The following is a 16,840-nucleotide window of genomic DNA, read 5'->3' on the forward strand; positions in this document are numbered from 1 at the left end:
AATATTGTAGGTGTAAAATTAACACTAACCTTAAAAAGAGTTTAAAGAGAAGTGTGAATTATGCTAAATTATGCTGAATAGCCAGTAATAAAATCCAGTTAAACAATTGATCATCTTATATGATAAAATTATCATGAGAAAAATTATTTTGGTACAAAATAATAAATATGATAACAATGATTTCATATATTGCATTTTCTAAACAGAAAACTTCATTTGCAACTACACACAAGAGTTGGAATTCTATATTATAAAAACTACACACACAAAAACAATATTCAATATGAATTGTTACAGGAGCGAGCAGCCCCTTTTTTTTATGTTGGATCTACTATCTTGACCAAATTTTCTTCTTAGTGTCCCTCTCTTTGATTCCTTGAACCTGATCTCTGCTTGTGCTACCTCTCTTGTGAGACACTGGGGCTGGATTAGCAGTGACTGGCCTTGGTGTTGGCCTCACACCCCTTACTATTTTTGGTGGATCAGATTTCCTTGCGACTCTTCTATCATGTAATAATGATGATGGCATGACAAAGTTGTTTTCATCATTGCTTCTTTTGCTTCTTATCTTATGAGTGGAATCATTCTCTTTGAACAAAGAACCTTGGCTTATCTTATGAGTGGAATCATTCCCTTTGAACAAAGAAGAACCTTGACTTATCTGGCGGTTTACCGAGTCTGAACACCTTAAAATGCCAGTCTCAATCTCACTTGGACATTCTTCCCTCATGCAGCTTTTACATACATCTGGTGTGGCTGCTTTTACTGCATCCACAAAAGAATGAGTTTGTTGCCACTGTTGCTCTCGCTCTCGGTACCTGTCCTCCAGTTCCTTCATCTGTCATGACATATATTGACACATGAGCACGTGCATTAATTTAAAACAATCCACTTAAAAGAGGCAATGAAAGCCGAGTGCGATAAATGATGAAAATTGAACACTGATAATGGTTACTGTCAGCCTGTGAAAGAGTTATTAATTAGGATATTACTCTTAAATGACTGTGATCAAATGCACAACAGAAACAAATTGTTAAATTTCTTATTTGAGATGTGCAAAGTACCTGTTGACGAAGCAAGGACATTGAGCTTTGTTCCTGCTCTTTCAGTTTTCTCTCAAGCTCCTTGATCTGAAGAATATGAAGCAATGAACATAAAAAGAGGCGTCATTAAATATATTCCATTATCAAAATTAGCAGAATATCTAATTGTACAAACAACTCTAATTGTTGACAACCTTATCTTTCAAAATGGCAGATTCAGACTCAGACCCTTGCATCTGATCTTCCAGTTTTTTCTCTAGATCCCAAACCTGCTTACGAAGAAGAACTGATTTATTGATTGAGAGAAAAAATGGTAAACTTTTTCTTCAAGGAATAATTCATCACATGATAATGCATGTTAATTCATCACAAAGATGAGTGGAAGGAAGCAGTTTTCGCAAGTAACAGACAAACCTTCTGTTGAAAACTTGCTGACTCTGACTGCAGTTGTTCTTTCATCTTTTTCTCTAGCTCTTTCACCTTCAATAGAGACAAGTGTTTTGTCAGAAATGAATGTGAGTAACAGAGTAACCAAGGATTTCATTTTATTTAATGACAAAATCAAACAAGCACATTGTTTTTTGTGGTATGTTTATATGTGGAGTTAGCCAAATGGCCCATCAATATAGGCATCCCCTTGTCATTACTAAAACAATGTGTAGATGAGCAAAAAAGTTCAAATGGCAATGTCAAACCGAAACCAACCTTTTGTTGAAGAGTACCGCAGGTTTCTTCTTTCCCTCTCAATTTGGCAGATAATTGAGAGATTTTTTTCTCTGAGTCATTTTGCATGGCTCTTTTCAACTCAATCTGTCCCTCAAGTTCTTGAATCTTTTCTTGTAGATTTTTGTAAATTTGATCCTTGCCTTTGGCCTTACTCTCCAAGCTTTGCAAATTTTCTTCAAGTTTTCGCATAGATTCATCTTTAATTCTGCACTCACTCCGTGCTTTTTCAAGCTAAAGCCAAAGTGTAAAAGGAAGAAAACATTAACTTGTATTCTAGAACATGGTGAAATAGAAAATAATTTTTAATGTGTTCAAGTAGGATCAGCAACCTACCATTGCTTTCATCTTTTGAACTTCACTTGTATCAATTTGCTTCTTAACAGGACCTAACTCAACACCCCTCACTCTAGTTGCAAAATTAAGTGAGCTCAGTGTCTCACCTACGTCCTGGTCTGATGGACTTATTTGTACAAACATCAAAGTTTTGGAGTCACCTCCTGCAATGTTTTACGAAAAATAAGCAAGGAATGTTACCAATATATTCTTGCATAATCAGGATCTTACTCCTCAAAAACACAAACACACAAAAAGCTGAAGTGACTAGACATACCTAGTGAGTCTTGAAGTAAATGTGTCAGTTTAGAGTTCCTGAAACCACCAAAGGAAAGAGCATGAATAAAACTTATATTTAGTTATTTATAAATTAAGATGCGGTAGAAGTAAAGAGGTGCAGATATACCTATATGGAATGTGACTACTTTTCGCTGCTAAAGCGGATATTACATCTCCAAGGGCAGAAAGAGATCGATTGATATTTTGTGCTTCCTTAAGCCGTTCCCCTTGCACATCAGTCTTTGCAAGTCTCTCACTACCTGCCAAATCCACAAGCCAAAGCTTGCTCTTGGTAGATTCGCCACTCAACAAATTTTTAGCCTTTACTGTTACACAAAGCAGGCTGAAACAGATATAAGCAATTGTTAAAAATTGTAGGAAAAAAAGCATATTGATGCAGAGGTTCTAGACAAGAAATCTTCTTAGTATGATAAATGAAGAAAAAATACAAGAGCTTGGTACCAGTGAGATCGACTGCTGTGCTCATTAACGTTATTACTTCCAACTGCTCTAGCATTATTTCCGACCTGCAGTACATTCCACACTTCATTTATGTTATCAATCCTGGCTTCTACAACACCAGGAACATGATGAAATCCTTCAGAAGCTTGTTTTATCTCCAACCTGATAATCATTTCAAGATAAATCATTCTAGCTACTTCAGTTTCCTGCTCAGACTAGTGATATTGCACATTCTAGCATGCTTGAAACCACATTACTATATCAGACTATCTTACAAGTGGAAGCAGTGATAAACATAACAAATTACCGCTTTGATGTTTGTCCTGTAGCCAATAAGTCTCTGATTTGTTCATTGTAAACCTCTATCACACTAACAGATATGTCATATGAAAATGTTTCACTCCTTTCCTTACTAACTTTAAACAAGTGCTCAAGAGTCCTGTAATTTACTCCTCTATTCTGCTGTGTTCCTTCCATGGTGAATGTCTTCCCTGTTCCTGTTTGCCCATAAGCAAAGATGCAAACATTGTAGCCATCCAGTACAGAGATTACCATTGATGATGCATCAGCAAAAACATCAACTGTTAAAACATAGAAAACACTGTTGTTTAGAAAAGTTCCAATTATGATAAATAATAAAAATCTTGTACTAAATATATAAGAGCGATGACATTCAAGGCTCAAGCAAATAGCTATTGTGTTACACTTTTCAGATACCTTGATCATCTTTTGGTGTATAAACTCTGTCAAATCTGAAAGATTTTTTGGTGGAGCCACTTGTCAAAATTCCAAGGCAACCTTCCTTTGCTGCATCAAAATCCACAACTGTATTGCTTCCAGCTGAGATTTCAGCCTTATTCAATGGACGACATCGACAGAAAACCCTAATGTTCCCTATTATTCATAACAGAAGTGTCATTAGTGCCTTTGACTTAAAATAGTTTTCTTTATATCAGAAAAAAGTCCATATATACTATGTAGAATAAGTAAACATGACATGAGGAAATACCTTTAGCCTCTTGAACTTCATTGAAGAGTTTCTTTCTCTTTGCCATCTCTTCGCTGTACTTCACTTTGAGATCTTCACACTGCTTAACTGCAGAAAGAAGTTTTTAGTCCGATAAGATTATTTGTACTATTTCAAAGCAATAAATTATCTGCAAACTTACATTGACAAAATTGGAAGCTAAATAATATAACTAAAGCATACCCAATTCCTGAACTGCAAAAACCATCTTATTTAATTCGGGGATTGAATCAACACATTCATGCGCTTCAAAGGAAAGTTTTGAATAATCACTCTTCATCAACTGCAAAACAAATTTAGCATAAATGTAAGTTAAGTTATCCTCTGAGAATAAAAAATAATAATAATAATATTGATAATAACTTCAAGTTTAACTCCTTCCTGAATTTTCATCAATTACCTTAATTTTTTCTTGTAAACTGTTAATTGCTTCTGCCCATTTCTTCTTATCAAGCTCATACCTATTAGAAATATTCCTCAGGCTTTCAGCTTGTTTCTCTACAGTTTGATCTGCCAAGGAAATTGGCAATAGAATTAGGAATCAGATATAAGGTGATGCCATTGATGCAAGTGCATCTTACTGCATTACATTTATTAAGACCATAAACTATGCATAGCAAATAGAAAATGAAATAATCATCAGATCTCGAAATTACTACAAACACATGTTAATGAATCTCATAAACGAGTTAAAAATTAAGTATTTTTAAGACTCTATTTTCCATGCTCTTGAAGGGAACCCTGCAAAACTTACCAGTTGTGAGTAACTTAAATGTCACTTTGTCAAGTTCCATCTGGACTGCCTCCAATTGCTCATTTTTTGCTGTTAATGACATCCATGCCTCATAGCATTCTTTTGCCTTGAGATCGCACTGCATTGTGAGCTCTTTTATCTTGCTCTTGTACTTTGCTGTAGACTTTGCCTGCATAACTTTCATCTGAAACATTCCAATGAAAAACAGAAAAAGCAAAATGTTGTGAGTCAGTGACACTTGCACTTCAAACTGCCACTTATCAACTAGGTTACACCTCTAACCTGTGATGAAGGAATTTCAATCTGTGCAGCACAGGAGCTACATTTAATGTAATCACTTGTCACTTGTGGAACTGTTTGAAAAAAATTACAAAAAAAGACAGCAAATTGCTGAGTAACCATCTAGGCCAGTGGCAAACAATTCAAGCACATTAAACAGAAATACAGTACCTGACGCCTTCGTTGCTCTTCTAATGCAAATCCCACTAACAACTGGGCTTCCAGATATACTTTCAAATCTTATGAGAATAACCCCATCATCCTTAACAGACACCCTTGAATCAACCATCTGTAATGGCTTATTGGCTCCAACAACTGCATAGATATCCAATTCAGATAGAACCTGCCATTTTATTTCAATAAAAAAAAGGGGTTGAAGCCTTTACCTGTATAAATTTTTCAAATATAAATGCATAAAAATAAAAATATTCTAGCTTGTACAGAAAAACATGCCTTTTCATCTTGGATGTATACATTGAACACCCTCATTCCTTTTGGCCCATTTATGTTAATGATCTCCACAAAATGAAGATCAACAACGTAGTCTCCAGGAGGAAGATTAGCAAACCTATAACAAAAGCTTCCCAACCGAGCTGATTGGTAGATAAATGGGTAGTCTCCACCCTCCACTATTTGCTCATTGGTACGCATAACGTTGCCACCATCAAAATAGGTGTCACCCAGGAACGTTATTCCACCAGCTGCTTCACTAAAAGCATCCCCTCCCGCATTTACAAACATGAAACACTCCTCTTCTGCTTCAAAACGACATAATATTAAAATTAAACATTCGATCTACATAAGCATAAACACCTCAAGTCCTGTCTCAATACTTAGAACGCAGCGTTTTGCATTTTTCTGTAAACTTCACTGAAAATTCAAAAGTTTGATCTAAATTACCCGTGTAATCAGATTAGCACTACACTTCTAAACTAATCCCAACTACAATTTACTTAACCCTAATCCAAAATTCTAAATCCCCAAAATTAATACTTCACTACACAATTGCCAGCAACTGTTATGTAACTAGAGAAAATAAACAGAACGAGTTTGAAATCCGGTTGAAAGGGGTGATTCAAGGGTAATTGGGAAAAGGGTAAAGGTAGCAGCACTAAATTTCAACTTAGAAAGAGGAAAAATGGAACCTTTTCTAATCTATTTTTCATTTCTAGTCACAGTCCTAACCATAAAGCCCATTTTATGAATTTGTGATATTCTAACCTGCGTTGCCAGATCTCGTAAGCCCAGTTGGGACCAGTCTTGAACTGGAGTCGCAAACCATCGAATCGAACAAGGACTCGTTGGCGTCGTGCATTGAAGAATCTTTAGGCTCTGAGATTAGGGTTTGTGGGTATTGCTGAACGTCGTTCGATTGAGTCGGATCCATGTGAAAGATGGAGGCTTGGCAATCAAGAAGGAATTTCTAGAGAGAGAGAGAGAGGGGGGGCTGGTTCCGTGGCAAAGAGAAAATTTCAGAGTGCTTCGAACCGTGGCGAGGGATGGGAATGGGATCCTTCAAATTTGAATTTGGTGACCGTTGATAAGTTTTGAATTAACCGACCGTTGAAGTTGAAGTATAGTCCTTTCTTCTTTCCTTTTTACCTTTCAGCTTGAAGAGAAATTCGAACAGAACCTACCAATTTATCGGGTAAACTAGAAGAATACGAAAATTATTTATGGTAAAGTCTTTTTTTTTTTCCTAGTAGAAAAGTAATTAGAGCCCATGTATTAAATTTGAAAAATAATATATTTGATAACGTTTAAACAAATTTTTTTTAGAGTAAATCATCATTTTTGCCTTAAATTATTACCATTTTTCTTAAATTGTCTCTAAAATAATTTAAATAATTTTTAAAAATATTGAATATTTATCCCTTTAATTTCCAACTTGATATAGAGTAAAGTTTAGGAACAAATTTAAAATATTTGAGCAACTGCTTAACATGATTTTTAATATCCTAAAGACTATTTAAGTACTTTTTTGTTTTAAAAACTAATTAAGAACGAAAATAATACTTTAAAGATGAATTTAACAGTCTAGTTTTGTTTTTTTATCAATCCATCTTATAAATAATGTTATAGTTGTGTATAACAAATTAGAAATTTTTAAAAATTTGAATATGTATTTCAATAATAAAAAATTACTTATGTTTTTTAAGGCAAAAATTACTTATGTTTTAAATAACACATTTACATTAAAATAAACGCTAAGATAAGCTGTTAATTTGTTTTAAATTATATAAAAATATGTACATTTGGTCTATTTAAATGGGTCAAAATTTAAATTTGGTTTAAACAAAAGAAAAATCAATAAATGTGTTATTTTAACATATTTGACACTAGCATGTGTTTGAATTGAATTATTTTGAAAAATTATTTCACAATCAATTAGATATATTGTTATAATCTATAATGGATAAGAAGTTTTATGTTTGAATATGTTAGGTGAAAAGTAGTTTTAAGATTTTATTTATTTGAGTATTCTAAATATTCAATTTCTATCGTATAATTACAAAAACAAATGTTTGCAATAGTTAATTTGTATAAGAAATTTAATGTTTTGAATATGTTAGGTGAAAACCGGTTTTAGGATCATTTATTTATTTGGATTTTCTAAAATTATCAAATTATATAATATTTTTTAAGGAATTTTTTTAATAGTTATTTTGTATTAAAATTAATAAATTAGTTAATATGGGATAAAAATAGAAAAAAAAAATTAACTAGGAAATAATATTTTAGCATTTAATATATTATAATAAAAAACAATTTTCTTTTGTAATATATTATAATCTTCTTTTTTTTGTCAACATTACCAAATAATAGAAAACAAAACTTTAAACAGATTATAATATAAAATTAATTCAATCTATATTCTAAACACACACTTTTGATGTTTTTGGATTAAAAAAGAAAATTAAAGAAGAAAGAAATAATAAGTATGAAAATAAAAATCATCTCTCTTGTTTTTCTAGTCTTTATGTTATTTTAGTAGTTTCTCTTTTTTCGATTATTACTTTTTGTATCTACACTGTTATAATTCTAGACTTCATTTAAGAGATTTGAGATCAATTTTAATTTTTTAATATAAAAAATATATATTTATTGATACCCAATAACAAGAAATCCATCTTATAACTCTAAGAAATTAGTTGAGTGAAATAAAATATGATTTTGCATATAATATATAAGTTTAAATATTTTTTCAGTTAATTTAAAATTTTTATGTTTTTTCTTGTAAAATTATTTTTTTAGTAATTACAAATTATGTTTGTTTTTCATCCTTAAAATATTTTAAACAGTACTTTGAAGAGTAAAAAAATATTATCTAAAATATTATAAGAATAAAAAACAAAATACATAATTTACAATGACTAAAGACAAAAAAATAATTTTACAAAAATAAAAAAATACTAAATTATAAGGAGTAAAAAAGTATTTAAACTTAATATATAATAAGTTTTCACTCATCTTAGTATAAGATAAATATAAATATATATAGTTTTTTATTTTTATACTTTTGTCAGTACTTTTTGAGTCCGAAGATTTTTGTTGCCATGAATTAAGACGTCATCTCTTCCCTAAATTTTAATAAAATGATTTAAAATATTAAACCCACCTTATATGACTCCTCGTTATAATTATGAGGTTCAAAAAAGTGTTAAATACGCGATTATTCATGGATGCTTGCTTGGACTGGGTCATGTATTTTCTTTAACGATGCCGTCAACATCTACTATGGAATACAGTACTTGTTTGGGTTGGATCTTGTTCTTTTTGGGCCTCACGTCATATACCCAAATTTCTATAGACCATTAGACCACTGTTAAAAAACACACTCAAAATAGGATTTTAACACTCTACTCTAGATGCTAGAGAGTTGAGGGTGAATAAAGAATTTTATTATGCAATATAATGCTTTTTTTGAAGTAATATTTTATTATGCAATAAAATATAGTTAGCGGGTTCTACAACTATCATTATAAGTTCTTATATTTGATAAACGATATGTTTTTTTCTTCAACGTATCTATATTATGTTACTCTATAATATGAGAGGATCTAAATCTATAAAATTAAATAAAAAATTGCTAGACAACTGCCATTGGGGAATGCTCATTTGCTTCTAATAATCAGAAGACACTTCAAGTATCAACACATTCATCAGTTTAGCATAAAAAGGTAGCTTAATTATAGCCCAAAAGCTCATTTTGTTTCAGGCATCTTTTCGTTATTGCTACTTTGCATTGATGTTATTTTGAAACTTTGATAAAATTATATATGATTAATATGAATTTTAGTTAAACCAATTTAGTTAGTATTTAGTGATTGGTGGTTGGGAAGGGGGTTGAAAGGGGGAGGAGGGAAGAATATAGATTCGAATCTCTATTAATATTTTAACAAAAATTAATAACTAAAATTAATCAATAAAAAGATAATATCTAGTGATCGGCTCTCCCAAAACATTTTACTGATGATCTGCCACTAATCCCAAGTTCACTTTGTGCTAGTTAAGGAATCATACTTCTATTTTACAATTATGAAAATGGACTTTGAATATTCTCCACTAATCCCAAGTTCACTTTGTGTTAGTTTTGGAATCATATTTCTATTTTATAATTATGAAAATGGACGACCTTCAATATTCTCCACCCATGTTGTTCACTTCTTTTCCCCGTCCGTAGAGGTTAAAGAGAATGATCACGTAGTACTGAATTGCTAATTGTACCCAGTTAGTGCTTCAAAGAGTAATTTATACCAGATTCTTTGGTTGAAACATTATGATGCAGATTTGCTAGGATCAATGTGCTTATTCCTTTTCCCTTGCCATTTTACACCAATGGGTGAAAGACATCATCCACTGATGATTTCAATTTTTATGTATAGCTTGGATCCTTTTTACACTCCTTGGTGGAAGCTATTTGAAACAAATTTGAGCACTATCTAACTAGTAACATTAAAGGCTAGGGGTCGCTTCTAACATGTACTAGTTATTTTTAATTTTCCTTTTTCACCTTCTATTATTGGGTTAATGACTTAATGGATTTCTCCTAAAAAAAATTACTAAATGCATGCAACTCAACTCTTCCTTTTTGTTTTAAACTTCTTTTTTTTATAAACAATACGTATCTTCTATTAAAAAAAAATTGTTTTGAGTAAAAAAAAAATTATGAAGGATAAAATTTTCTTTATAGATATTTAACATAATTATATACTTAATTTCTTTTATTGGATATACTTAAACTTAATAATACTCGTGTACTAATTAATTCAGGTACTCGTTAGTATTTTAACCTGAATTATAGTCACTTGAAATTTCATATACTTATTTATTCAAATGAGAATACACACCTTTCTCTACCTATCCGCCCGAGAGGAGAGGGAAAAAACAAAAATCAACACCAAGACTGGTATATATGTTTTTTTAAGGCAAAAAAAAAAATGTCAACAGGCAAATCTAGAAGCAGAGAATATCATTCGTTGGAATTAAATAAAATTTGATACATATTACTTGTATCTTCTAATTAAGTTATCCGCATCTTAAAGACTTAAATTCAAAATAATTAGTATAATTAAATAGGACTACTTTATCATTAAGGGTTTTTTTTTAATTGTAAGGTCTATTAATTATATATATATATATATATATATATATATATATATATTGTTTGTTTGAACACATGCTATTAAAAGCAATTTTATTTCAGTCAAATAATATTATTATGAGGGTTAATTTTTTTTTCAAATATTTAATATAAATATATATTCAAAAATTAAAACCTAAAATCTTTAATTAAGTTACAACAATCCTACCTGTGTTGATGTAAACATTTAATAGTGAAGTGATTATCAATTAATGATATATATTTATTTTCATAAAAATGGATGTATTTATTAAATTATCAATAAAATAAGATATACTTGTTAAAAATAATCTTTTATTAATCATCCCTTAAATTATTTAATGTCATAAATAATCTTAAAATAAAATTAAAATTAAGCCAGTGTTAATGAATTAACTGTCATGTAACCTCTAAAAACAGAAAATTAGAGGAGGCAGAGGCAGCGCAGCATTAGCATAGCAAAATGATAGAGTACTGCGAGTAAGGAAGGTTCCAAGCCTCATATCACAGATTTCCAAGAAACAACGAACCCATCTCAATCTGCTTCTTCCCTATAATCGAACCCTTCAAATCGCAGATCAAAATCGAAGCTTATATATATACCAGTGATTGATGACCGTGAAGCAAGGTTTCTTCTCTCTGCGAGGCTCACTCCTCTTCTCGCATCCTCACCTTTTCTTTCACCTACCTTTCCTCAAATACTCCACCCCAACACCCCAGGTACCATTTCTCTTTTTCTCCAACCCCATTTGAAATTTCTCATTTTTCCCGTTTTCGATTACCCTTTTGCTCTAGGTTGCCAACCTCTCGGTCGAGAACCTCAACGATGCGCCGGTAAGCGAGAAAGAAGAGAAAGAAGAGGTTCCGGACACGTACCACTCGCCGCGCGTGTTCAAGCTGAACTATGAGGAAATGGAGAAGAAGTTCAAGGTTTATATATACCCAGATGGGGATCCTAACACGTTCTACCAGACGCCGAGGAAGCTCACCGGAAAGTACGCCAGCGAAGGCTATTTCTTCCAGAACATCAGAGAGAGTCGCTTCTGCACCGAAAATCCCGATGAGGCACACCTCTTCTTCATTCCCATCTCGTGTCACAAGATGCGTGGCAAGGTATTTTTTTTCCCCCCTTTCTGCATTCTCCTTGTTGAGATCTGGGGAGAATGGTACAATGTTAGATGCATGCATTACTAGTGAGTAGTAAATGTGGATCTTAGTTTAAAAGGAAATTGTTGGAGATCCTACATTAACCAGTGATATGCACAATAGTGAATATAAGTGAGGGTAACTCTCACGAGCTAGCTAGCTTTTGGGTTGGGTTAAGTCCACCCAAAATTTTAAGATGGTACCAAGTCTTCCTAATAATTGTTTATTGGGTTTATCGGGCCATCTGCAAATGTCTAGTTTCAAACTACGCACAGATATGCATCCTCGTTGAGGTGTGCGTTGGAATTCCATTTACTATGATTATGGCCATAATAGTATAAACTGAGGCAACCCTTTGGGTTAGTTAGCCAAACCCGAAAGTATAAGAAATATAATAAAAAGAAGATTGACAATCTTAGCTTGGATTAGATGGTTAAGTGACTGCTCTGGTGGAATGTGGTCTCATGTTTGTGTGTTATGCAGGGCACGAGTTATGAGAATATGACATAATTGTACAAAATTATGTGGAGAGCTTGATATCCAAATATCCTTATTGGAATAGAACCTTGGGTGCTGATCACTTCTTTGTCACTTGTCATGATGTTGGTGTGAGGGCAACAGAAGGACTTGAGTTTCTTGTGAAGAATTCCATTCGAGCGGTGTGCTCCCCCAGCTATGATGTTGGATTCATTCCACATAAAGATGTGCTCTCCCTCAAGTGCTACAGCCATTTGCTCTTCCTGCTGGGGGAATGATATAGAAAACAGGTGTGTTTTTTAAGATATTGTTGCTCCATATAGTTAGATTTACAAAGAATTTGTGCAGATTAGGTTTTGGGGATTGGATTTGCTTCATATGACTTATCATCATCTGCTTTTGAAGTGTGTTAATTTTAAAGGTCATTTTTGAGAGGATGGAAATTCTTGATATTTCTCAGAATGTATAAATGCCTTTATCACAAACTCACTCATGACCCACACAAGTCGTTAGTTTCTATAATATTCTAATTGCTCTTCAGTTTCTGCTTCTGGTAACCTGGTTTAAAATTATCTAATCCTTATGCTTGTGGATCTTGAATAACTTCAATGTGAGTTAATCAGGAAATGCTTTTCTGGTTTTCAATGTTGCTATCCTATCCAAGAACCTGATTTTTAATACATATTCGTTTCATGTAAAATAGTATGGAAATGTAATATGGAATCTGTATTTCAGGCAACAGAATTAGTAGGGACACTTAGATGATATTATATCATAAGATTAATTAATACTGATAATGATGCAATAATATGTAGTTTGATCTGTAAGATCAACAGACAAGGATTCTACTTGCATATTTATTGATTCTGAAAATTTGATAAATTTGTGCTTTGCAGAACTACTCTTGGATTTTGGGCCGGTCATCGTAACTCTAAAATCAGAGTTATTCTTGCACGTGTGTGGGAAAATGACACAGAACTTGATATTTCAAACAATAGAATTAGTAGGGCTACTGGGCATCTAGTGTACCAGAAGAGATTTTACAGGAGTAAGTTTTGTATATGTCCTGGTGGATCACAGGTTAATAGTGCTCGGATAGCAGACTCTATCCATTATGGGTGTATTCCTGGTAAGATCATCCGTTTTAATGATATTTTCCCCCTTTGATTTCATTGTTGCATACTAAGCCTCTTAAAACTGTATACTTATATGACAGTGCAAGTATATATAAACTGCATACTTATTGCCTAGTGATTTTTGTCAGGTTTTATGGATGGTATGAAATTGGTAGATTTACTTTGCATATTTCTTGTATGGCATTAGTTGCTCAGATTCCTTTGTACTTGTGTTAAACTATGAATTAAACAGTGTCTATTAAGAAACATTTGCAAATCCTATCCTTGTATAAGCCGATTAAGCTTTGGTTGGTTTTATCACTCCTAAGACTAGAATTGCAACTTTATTGTGGGATGATGATTGAGTGTCTGAAATATGGTGGTTTAATAATCAAATAATTAATAAGCTTCAACTATATATGTATATAGTTCAATATGAAAAGGCAGATTTGTCCATTGGAATGAATAATAATAAGTGGAAGTTTATATTGTTTGACTGTTGGAGGGAGTGGAAGCTGTATTGTGGAATACATGAGTGCCTAGGGATCAAATTTAAGACTATCCACCCAATCTCCACCCCTCCAATCACCATAGCTAATGTTGAAATACTTTATTGGATAGTGATAATAAAGGTCAAATTCAGTAGAACCCATGTGAACAGATTACACATATACTTCATCTTGGCTTGTTATGTATACTCTGGGTCTCAAAAAGTAGTACATTTATGATATTGTGAACGCAATTTGAACTGTAACTTGGTTTGAATAGATGATGCTCTGGCTTTTGGAACAGGATGTATGTAGACACAACCTTGTAACTGACCTGAAGATGTTGTTTTGCAGTGATATTGTCTAATTACTATGACCTTCCTTTCAATGATATTCTTGACTGGAACAAATTTGCTGTTGTACTCAAGGAGAGTGATGTATACCAGCTTAAACAAATCCTCAAAAATATATCAGATGCTGAGTTTGTTACCCTTCATAATAATTTGGTAAAGGTATAAATATTCTCATTACTTTATATGGAATCTATATATTAGTGAAATATTTTAGGTTTTTGCCTTTATTTTGTGTGTGGTATGTAAACGTGTGTATTGTACCCTTTTGTTTATAGTTCGGAAAAACCCTTTGAATGCTACAAGTTTCATTTTTTTTCTTTTTCTGGAACTTCTTATAATTCTTATTATAGTTCAGAAAAACCCTTTGTTTATGTTGTTTGAAAAGCTATCAGTATGTAAAGTTAGAAGAGAAATTTAGAATGTAAACCAAAGTAAAGAAAGAAAGAAATTAACAGCATGTTTGGTTAGAATTTTTTTTCTGTTTTTATTTCTTGATTATGTTAGAAATAATGAAAATAACATTATGGGGTTATTGCTTGCTATACAAATCCTCAAAATCAAGAAACAAAGTAAAGACTAGGAAAGATAGCATTTTTTTAATTATTAGTAAAATAGAAATGTTTTCATAAATTAAGAAGGCCCTGAGAAAATGGAGCCCAAATATTTTATCACCAGTGGTTGTTTGGTCGGTAGAATTTTCGTTGCTAATTGAATTCTGTTGGAGCTTACATAAAGTTGCTTCATGTTTTATCAGGTTCAGAAACACTTCCAATGGAATTCGCCCCCAATCAGATTTGATGCTTTCCATTTGGTTATGTATGACCTCTGGTTACGCCATCACACGATCAAATACTGATATTTAGACTCTTAGAGACTCTTATTTTGTATACAAATACAATTTTAGCAACTGAGAGAGCACTGTAAATATAGCCAATTACAGCTTTTTATACAGCAGATGTTTTTCTATATTCTTGCTCCCTGAACGTTTCAGTTAATTTGTTATTTGTTTGTGGTAAGGTTCTTTGTTGGGTTGAAACTACTACATGGCCAAGCTATTGAATTAAGGCAGGTGCAATTGTTAGAGTAAATCCAAACTAGAACATGGGTAGGTATGGCTTATAACAAGTTAACAACTGACTCATGATATTTAACTGAGCTATGATTTGTTGAATATTTTAGGAAATAAATGAGTTCATTTGTTGAAAAATTGAGCCTGACTTTAGCAAATAGATATAATTATATTGGTTAAGCAGTGTGGATTATTTCTATATTCCTTCACTATGTCTATGATTTTCATGGATTAAAAAAAAACTTATTTTTCTTTTAGTTTGCACCAGTGGTAATTGTAGTTAATGATCACAGTTTATTTATCTACAGCTTAGTTTACTCCAATCCGATGGAATCCTTATTAGATCAAATCACATTTTTATTTGTAATGATTCTAAAGGCAATCACATTAAACCTATTCAGGATAAAATTTGACAGAAGGATATATTAAAAAATCAAGTAAAAATTATCACACTAGAATCGTATTTTCATATTTAGTTAGGCAAATCATAATCGGTAATATGGCAAACTAAATATTGCTCTTCAATCACTTTTATCATGTATCTCATGTGCATGCATGAGACATATAGTTTGTTTGATGTATTAATCATGTTGTGATTTTGTATATTTTAAACATTTTTAGATGTTATTCAATTGTTCATTTCTATTAAATAAAGAACTAACATTCAAGATAAAATTTTTGGCATCAGTTGGATACAGAAAATAAAATTCAAATAAAATTTGTTACACTCCATTATCCATGCCAATTTCACACTTGAAAAATCACATTGGGTGAATAACATTTTATATTTTAAACATATTAGTAGTAAGCATTGCTCTTTGTAAAAAAAAAAAAGTAAGTGTTGTTTAATACTTCATTTTCATTAAATAAAGACTATCAGATTTAAGTTAGATACAAAAATAAAATTTAAGTAAAATTTATAACACTCTTTAGCAATTTTAATACTTATTTTCACACTTTAAGTAATCACATTAAGTTAATAACACATGTTAAAAAATACATTTTAATTTTATTTTGTATGTTTATGCACATATTAGATACTACATTTAATGTATTAATGTTGTTGTGATTTTACATATTTTAAACAAATTATTAGTAAATGTTATTCAATTGTTTCATTTTGTCCCATTAAATAAACGTGCAAATCACGTTAAAGATAAATTTGTGGCATTATATATAAAAAAATCAAATAAAAAATAAAATCTAAATTAATATACTCAAATTAATAACCATAGTTGGTTTCTCTACAACTTAGTTTACCCAACCCGATGAAATCCTTATAAAATACCATTATTAGTTAGGAATTAGATCGAATCACATTTAATAGTATTAAGTGCAATTGAATGATTGAATTATACCCATGAAATATGTTATTCCTCCTGTTTTATATATAAGAAATGTTAGACAAACCATTAAAATTATAAAAGTGGTTAAATTAGTTATTTTTAATTAATATCACAATAAATTTAAATTTTATTCTAAAAATGTTATTAAGTTTAAATATTGTAAGAGAGATAGTCATATTTAATGTCAATACTTACAATCTAATAAATGTCTAATAAATAAAATTAAAAATAAATTAAAGATATAAAATAAATTTAACTCTTGATAAGTTTGAAAACTAGTCATTATTTCTTATAATTAGGATTAAAAAAATACAAAAAAA

The 16,840-nt window shown here is 31.4% G+C and overlaps 2 protein-coding genes across 2 annotated transcripts; one reads left to right on the forward strand and one right to left on the reverse strand.

Annotated features, from left to right (window-relative positions):
* Positions 1-223: 223 nt before the first annotated feature.
* On the reverse strand, positions 224-6,493 carry LOC100782704 (kinesin-like protein KIN-14R). The gene is made up of 19 exons (XM_006572929.4): positions 6,125-6,493; positions 5,357-5,658; positions 5,075-5,246; positions 4,907-4,977; positions 4,625-4,808; positions 4,271-4,380; positions 4,054-4,153; positions 3,853-3,939; positions 3,561-3,737; positions 3,151-3,424; positions 2,844-3,005; positions 2,509-2,724; positions 2,380-2,417; positions 2,103-2,266; positions 1,749-2,000; positions 1,458-1,523; positions 1,238-1,312; positions 1,065-1,130; positions 224-838 (listed from the first exon to the last, which is right to left on the reverse strand). The coding sequence occupies exons 1-19, from the start codon at positions 6,288-6,290 to the stop codon at positions 332-334; spliced, it is 3,189 nt and encodes a 1,062-aa protein (XP_006572992.1). The 5' UTR covers positions 6,291-6,493; the 3' UTR covers positions 224-331.
* A 4,458-nt stretch (positions 6,494-10,951) lies between these two features.
* LOC100788913 (probable glycosyltransferase At5g03795) lies at positions 10,952-15,071 on the forward strand. Its single transcript, XM_003517242.4, is given in 9 exon segments — positions 10,952-11,246; positions 11,322-11,639; positions 12,156-12,177; positions 12,180-12,374; positions 12,377-12,415; positions 12,418-12,439; positions 13,046-13,278; positions 14,107-14,264; positions 14,860-15,071. Coding segments are annotated over 9 exon segments (1,197 nt in total). The 5' UTR covers positions 10,952-11,138; the 3' UTR covers positions 14,962-15,071.
* The last annotated feature ends 1,769 nt before the right edge of the window (positions 15,072-16,840 follow it).

The sequence above is a fragment of the Glycine max genome, chromosome 1 (genome assembly GCF_000004515.6).
Source record: "Glycine max cultivar Williams 82 chromosome 1, Glycine_max_v4.0, whole genome shotgun sequence".
NCBI classification, from domain to species: domain Eukaryota; kingdom Viridiplantae; phylum Streptophyta; class Magnoliopsida; order Fabales; family Fabaceae; genus Glycine; species Glycine max.